Source organism: Aricia agestis, chromosome 5 (genome assembly GCF_905147365.1).
Source record: "Aricia agestis chromosome 5, ilAriAges1.1, whole genome shotgun sequence".
NCBI lineage: Eukaryota > Metazoa > Arthropoda > Insecta > Lepidoptera > Lycaenidae > Aricia > Aricia agestis.
This window is the reverse complement of record NC_056410.1, coordinates 16,588,745-16,596,434: the sequence shown is the minus strand read 5'-3', so window position 1 is coordinate 16,596,434 and position 7,690 is coordinate 16,588,745. Positions and strand designations below refer to the sequence as shown.

General features: G+C 34.4%; 1 protein-coding gene and 1 long non-coding RNA gene across 4 annotated transcripts; one reads left to right on the top strand and one right to left on the bottom strand.

The window, feature by feature from the left end:
* Positions 1–350: 350 nt before the first annotated feature.
* On the bottom strand, positions 351–1,504 carry LOC121727374. The gene is made up of 2 exons (XR_006035658.1): positions 1,295–1,504; positions 351–1,182 (listed from the first exon to the last, which is right to left on the bottom strand). It is a non-coding gene; the product is annotated as an uncharacterized LOC121727374 (long non-coding RNA).
* A 3,086-nt stretch (positions 1,505–4,590) lies between these two features.
* On the top strand, positions 4,591–7,688 carry LOC121727367 (3-oxoacyl-[acyl-carrier-protein] reductase FabG-like). Of its 3 annotated transcripts, none has more exons than XM_042115163.1 (2): positions 4,591–4,768; positions 6,865–7,688. In XM_042115163.1, the coding sequence occupies exon 2, from the start codon at positions 6,875–6,877 to the stop codon at positions 7,652–7,654; it is 780 nt and encodes a 259-aa protein (XP_041971097.1). In that variant the 5' UTR covers positions 4,591–4,768; positions 6,865–6,874; the 3' UTR covers positions 7,655–7,688. The 3 variants fall into 3 exon arrangements, with proteins under 3 accessions (XP_041971097.1, XP_041971099.1, XP_041971098.1); XM_042115165.1 differs by lacking the exon at positions 4,591–4,768 and adding an exon at positions 4,868–4,880; XM_042115164.1 differs by lacking the exon at positions 4,591–4,768 and adding an exon at positions 6,629–6,635.
* The last annotated feature ends 2 nt before the right edge of the window (positions 7,689–7,690 follow it).

The following is a 7,690-nucleotide window of genomic DNA, read 5'->3' as shown; positions in this document are numbered from 1 at the left end:
GTCCGATCAACACGAATAAAAACACAATTTTCTTACACCCTACAGATCCTCGTGAAGTCTATAACATAATATTATCTTTAAAGAATACCAATTCTGTGGGTTATGACGAGATACGGACAGATATTATTAAGAAGTGTGCTGTACAATAATTATGCTATCCACTTACCAAAATTATAAATCAATCACTAGAACAAGGTGTCTTTCCTAGTCGACTAAAAATTTCAATTATTAGGCCTCTGTTCAAAAAAGATGATAAAACTGAAATAAATAATTACCGCCCAATAACTTTAATTCCGATTTTAGCAAAGATCTTTGAAAAAGTCATGCTAAAACGTATTAAAAAATTCTTCAATTCAGAAAATCTGCTAGCTAATGAACAGTTTGGTTTCCGAGACAATAGCTCTACTACAGAAGCCTGTTTTTATTTGAGCAAAATAATACATGAAAGTTTAAATAACAAAATACCTATCACAGGGATATTTTTAGACATGACCAAGGCTTTTGACTTAGTTAATCATGACATTCTACTGGCTAAACTAGAAAAATATGGAATCAGGGGCAAGGCATATGACTGGATAAAATCCTATTTAAGTAATCGGAAGGTGTGTACAATAATTACAAAAATTGTTGGTAATTTTAAAAAAACTTATAAATCTAGGTATGCATATTTAGACATAGGAGTTCCACAAGGAAGTATGATTGGTCCATTTCTTTTTCTGGTGTACATAAATGACGTCACAACTGCAACTAAACATCTAAAAATTCTGTTTGCTGATGACACTACAATCTTGGTCAAATGCCAAAACATATTATTTTACGAACAAGAATTAAGAAATGCACTCAATGATATAATATCATGGTTGATCAAAAATGACTTACAAGTTAATCTTAATAAAACGAAAATAATGCAATTTAAATATTATAATGCAATGCAGATACCCAAGAAAATCACTTATGACAACATTATTGTAGAGGAAGTGGAATCATTAAAATTTTTAGGACTTATGTTTGACCAGCACTCCAACTGGAAAGCACATGTTGACTATATTTGTAGCAAGCTTGACAAGTTCGTGTATGCACTGCGACGCTTAGCAAAGACTGTATCAATATCGGCAGCTCTATGTGCATATCACGGATATGTGTCATCCATCTTATCTTACGGTCTTATAATGTGGGGCAACTCTGTGGAATTTGATTCAGTTTTTAAATTGCAAAAAAAATGTGTTAGAGCAATTTGTGGTGTAGGGCCGCTTGAAAGTTGCAAACCCTTATTCCAAAACTTGAAATTACTTACGCTGCCTTGTATGTACATTAGAGACATGTGCATCTTTGTTAAAAAACATCCAAAATACTTTGTACAAAACAAGGATAACAATGTTGCAAAAAGATCACAACGTTATCCTAATAAATTAATCATGCCCAAATGTAGCAGCACAACGTTTCTTAAAAGTCCTTATTCTATGGCTATTAAAATCTATAATAACTTGCCAAAAGATTTAGAAAAATTAAGTTTCATTCCTTTTAAAAGAAAATTAAATGAATGGCTTTTAAATAATTGTTTTTATGAAGTAAAAGATTTTTTCGTTGGTACTTATTTCTGACAGTTCTCCATTAATGACATGTGACATTTAGTATTAAGTACTTCTACTTCTTTCCTTCACCTTTTAGACTAAACTTTATAAAATATGACATTTGCATACTATTAGTTTAGTTGAGTGTTATGATTATGTATTTTATTATGAAGACCATCTAACTGTACATTTCACACTGGCATTTAAAAAAAAAAAAAAAAAAAAAAAAAAAAAAAATTATCGGTTTACCACATATTTAAGATAAACCATGTTAAATTATTATTGTAGAGAAGAATATGTGACTTATTAACACTATTGTATCAATGCACGTTTATTCGTGTCATAAATGAAGTTTTAACAAGTGCAGTGAAATCTTGCATGATTATTCCACGTATATTTTTTTCCCCTGAGCCATGCTCTGGTCATTTACACGCTTATTCCTGTATATTTTGTTGCTTTTACATATTTGTAAAGATAAAAGCCCGTATAATTATTAGTGTTAAGAAGATCGACTTATTATTTATGTAACACGACCTTATAAGTGCATGGTATAAAATGTAAATCTATACTAATATAATGAAGTGGAAGAGTTTGTTTGTTTGAACGCGATAATCTCAGGAACTACTCTTCCGATTTGAAAAATTCTTTCGTTGTTAGATGGCTCATTTATTCAGGAAGACTACAGATTATAAATTATCAATCTGAGACTAATAGAAGCGCAGAAACATAGGAAAACGTGGAAAAACCGGGAAAATTATTTGAAGGCACTTATCTCGCGAACTACTGGATGAATTTTTAAGTTATTTGGCACAGATGTAGAATAGACCATGACGTGAAGGAACATAGGCTATATTTTCTTGTTGACGGTTCAGTAAAAAAAATTTGTTGACCTATTGTTATTGTTGATAAATATTGACCTCCCTCGCGCCTATGCGTGGATACATACATATAAAATGGAGTACAACCTTGCCTATAGATCCTTAAAGAGAGAGATCACTCGGGCAAAAAAACAGCACGTCAATAGTATTGGTAAGAGACTCGAGTGCCTTCCTTTGGGAACCCGTGAATTCTGGTCTCTGGCCTAAGCTATTGAAGGATATCTCTGAAAGCCATCCTACCATCCCTACAAGTAGGAAATGGATCGTTGGCCCACGACACAAACTACAAAGAGGATCTTCTGGGTAAGCTCTTTCCGTCAAACTCGACCCTTGATGACATCGGGATAAAAACCACCGACAATACCACAATGCAGGGGCATCATGTCGGATCGGTTACATCAGCGCTTAAAGTGAATAGCCCGGCGTTGATGACCTTGATATCCAAAAGTCGATTGATCCTAACGGAATCCCTCCTATTGTGTTGAAAAAGTGTGCTTTAGAGTTGGCTCCGGTCTAAACGTGTCGTTTTCGGTTCTCCTACTCTTCTGCCATTATCCCGGTTTCTTAGATGATAGCCTTAGTGTACCCGATCCCCAAAAAAGGTAACCGCTCAAATCCTTCCAACTACAGACCAATTGCTGAAGCCTCCGTCTTATCGAAGACAATGGAATCCATTATCAGCTCTGTCGATACTTGGGCGGCCAGGTATTACTAAGCGACAAACACGACAAACACTACTTTTCGCCATCGTTCCACGTGAAAAATATACCATCCTCATAACTTTGATGAGTGGCAGTCTTCCAGTGCTTTTTTCGCGTAACTTTCTGACGCGCGCTGCAAAATTTGGAATGCATTGTCACCAGCAGTATTTCCGGACCTATACGACCTGCAAACCTTCAAGAAGAGAGCGTATTCCCTCTTAAAAAGACCGGCAACTCACCAGCAGCTCTTCTGATAAACTTTACAATAGCTCTTCGAATAACCTTTAAGAAAACAGAAAAAACAAGAGAAATTAGTAAAAGATAATAGAATAGCTGTGATTATTATATTCAAAGTTTCGCCATCTGCAATGAGGCATTACTCATAGAAGTCGCTTGCTTTTTTACACGAATAATCGTGCAAGAGTTATAACCCAAAGGATAGGATAGACACTTGCGCCAGATTATTTTAACACGTTTATTCTGGTGAACTCAAATAAACAAATAATATGCAATAAACGCATGTCTTATTATTAATGTGATATATGTTATTATTTTTTCCGTACAAAAAAGGTCTACATTGCTATAAAATCGTTATTTTAAGTCAAAAAAAAAAAACAAAAAATTTACATAGGCTATGCAAACGAAAAATAAAAAAATTTTTTTTTTGGTAAGAGCTCTTGCACGTTCATTCGTTGGGGCCATCGATGTATGTTTGAATTTCGAAAGTTAAGGGCCCCCGAGACGATCAAACGGTTTAATTCAAACCTTACATGTTTGATGCAACTGTGTGATGTCGGTTTTAACGGTTTGTCAAACGACACTGCGCAGTTTCATTCAATACGCGCTGTCGAGTACACGTCTTGTGAGGCAGAAGATGCTCTAGATTGTAGAATGAGGATCGCGATTTTCTTATCTTATGTTTATAACGTTAAAGTCCTCCATCAGAAGAGAAAAAAAAAAGAAAAAGACTGGTCCAAAGAACGGTATGGACTATGGACTAACTTATTATCGTTTTACCCACGAACATCTACAGAAAGTGCTAGAAACTATAGCTTTTTTCTTTTTCTCTTCTTCATTATTCAGCACTAAACTAAGCCGGGTTTGTTCAAACCTTCAAACGCGTCGGAACACGATCAAACGGCGCGGCGCGTCAAACACAATGAAAATATGAAATTTCATCAAACATGCTTCAAACACGTAAATGTTTGACAAACCGTTCAAACATGCTTTGTAAACGATCAAAATGGTTTGAGTCAAACCAAAATTTACCTGTTTGAGTCAAACCGTTTGACCGTCTCGGGGGCCCTTTACAGTTATGAAACGAACACGGCTGCAAACGGCAAACTTCACAGTGTGACAGACTGACAGTTTACACTTCACCACTTCACTCTATTCCGTACCTACCCCGTGCCACAGAATATATATTAGCCCGTGTATTATTTTCCTCTATGTCCGTACCAAAATAACCAAAAAGAATTTAATTCTGATTTCCCTTCAAAATATTTCACTACGTAAAATACAATACGAATTTACGAATAATAAAAACTAGTTTCTATTATTCGATATATAATAATTATTAAAATACTTAATAGAAAAGTGTTTAGAGACCACGAAATAGGTAAGTCAGGTGCATTATTTTGCTATAGGGGCTATAGGAAGCTGGTTTCATTTCATATTATAAGTAGGTACTTAAACTCAAAATCTGTGCTGGTTTCAGACTACGCTATAAAGTAAGTACTTATTTAAAATATAATTAAGTATAGCTATAATATTATAGTAGGTTTAGCACATAATATACTATATTATGCTATTAAGTATAATATAGCTTAGTCTGAAACCAGTTTGAGGCAACGATATCAAATTCTATGGTTTGAGGTTAATATTATAATTATCACTCCATCTATTAAGAACTTTTTTAATAGTATACCAATTACCAAGGTATCTAGAATACAGTAGAATAGAAAATTCTTTATTAATTGTGCAAGTAAGTACAAATAGGCGGTCCTACTGCTGGCAGCAGCAGGTATCTACTTATATTTCCAATACATTTAAGTAGATAAAATACTTAATATGAATCCTTTGTATGTATAAGAGTATTATAAATGTATTTTATATTTACTTAAGTAGCAAAAGTTAAGAGTCAAATAAAGCAGAAAACTTTTTAAATATTTATCAAAACTATACTCTGATGTTTTCTCAGATTAAAATAGATAAGTAGATAAATGTAACTGATAAATCACTCCACAGAACATCTTTACAAAACATCCTTCACCAGTCACCTCAGTAGATAAATTAATAATAATAATTATAATCAACTGCGTTTACTGGTAAAACAGTTTTTAAGTTCTTACTTCTTACAGTTTATTATAATTTTATGAAATTCTTGCTTAATCCTCATTATACTCCATGGCAGGACCTAAGTTGAATGTTAGTGCCGGTTACGGTTCCTTGTTATACTTAGGCCCGATTCGACCAAACTTGAAGTTACAAGAGTATAACTATCATGAGAATAATTTTACTCCTTTAATTTACTCTAGGGTATTATCGTTTGCATTTTACCAAGTTACTCAAAGAGTATGAAATAAAATGTCAATTATAATTCACAATGACACCGACCGTGACAGTTGAACCCTGTTGTGCAACTATTCTCAGTTTAATATTTACTCCAACAAAATAGCCCGTGTAAATATTTACTCCTGTGTAATTACCTCATTCTTGAATTAGAAGTTGGAAAAACGCAAAACCAGCTTACTCTTACATTAGGAGACAGTTATACTCGAGTAAAATTTTACTCCAGTTTGGTCGAATCTAGTTTAGTTGAATATTAAATTACCTTTTATTATAGTCTTACACCTTGTCTTTTGAGTTACAAATCATTGGAGTTTTAGATCCCTATTTTTTTGAAAATTACATCATTAATATACTTAGCATTTGTTAACTGGGGATAGTGTAGCTTCCCAATATTGCAAGAATGTTTCAAATCGCTCAAGCAGTTTTGGAGCCTATTCAATCCGAACAAACAAACAAAAATTTAAATATTTCCCCTTTTTGATATGAGTATGGAAAAGTTTAAAATTGTAAGAACATTAAATAACCTTCCAGACACATGTTTCTACATAAAAACTATGAAAATAGAAAAATAAAATTTTATATTGTTTTTATTTATTATTTTTTATGTACTTACTTAACATAACATTAATACGGATTTGTAATTTTTTTTACCTTTTCATTTTAACATAATATTATAGTTTGCAGGTAGTTAGGCTATAACTGCCTTATTTAGATTCAGCATCACCTAAGCATAGACAAAGGAAAATATTAACCTAAGTAATTTGCTAATTGATAGTGTTGAATGTTGATCCATTATGGACATACTGCATACATCTATATATATAAAACTCAAAGGTGACTGACTGATTGACATAGTGATCTATCAACGCACAGCCCAAACCACTGGACGGATCGGGCTGAAATTTGGCATGCAGGTAGATGTTATGACGTAGGAATCCGCTAAGAAAGGATTTTGATAAATTCCAACCCCAAGGGGTTGAAATAGGGGATGAATGTTTGTATATAATAATACTTCTTAACGCGAGCGAAGCCCCCGAGCGAAGCAAAAGCTCGTTCATACATAAAGCTACAATTTTAAAATTGAAATATTCTACTTATAATATTTTATGTACTTACTTAATATAACGAATTTTATTGTTTTAGAACAAAAACCATGTTTACTGATAGAGTGGTAATTGTAACCGGTGCAAGTTCCGGCATTGGCGCTGCAACCGCGATCGACTTCTCTAAACTAGGTGCGGATGTTGTCATATCAGGAAGAAATAAAAGTAACTTGAATAATGTTGCCAAGGAATGCCAACAAGTATCGCCTAAAAACAAAACACCCCTCGTAGTGATCGCCGATATGAACAATGAGGCCGACGTTGAGAATTTGGTAAAAAGCACGATAGAAAAATTTAATAAAATTGACGTACTAGTGAATAACGCAGGCGTTTTAGAAAGTGGGACTATCGAGAACACTAGTATCGAACAGTACGATAGAGTTATGAACACGAATGTGCGTGGTCCATATCATTTGACAATGTTGGCGACACCGCATCTTATTAAAAGTAAAGGAAATATTGTAAACGTATCCAGTGTGACGGGTTTGAGATCGTTCCCTAATGTGTTGGCATATTGTATGTCTAAGTCTGCGTTGGACCAGTTCACGAGATGTGTCGCGTTGGAATTGGCGTTGAAAGGCGTAAGGGTCAACGCTGTAAACCCTGGGGTGATCGCTACGGGGTTGCATAAAAAGGGCCCAGGCGGAATGAGTGAAGCAGAATATGAGGAGTTTATGAGGAAGTGTGCTGAAACTCATGCTTTGGGGAGACCGGGCGAAGCAACTGAGGTGTCATCAGTTATAACATTCCTGGCTAGTGATGCAGCGAGTAACATTACTGCTGCTACGATTCCCGTTGATGGTGGCAGGCACGCAATGTGCCCTCGATAGAATTTTTGTTGATTCATTAAAATGTTTATAACAATT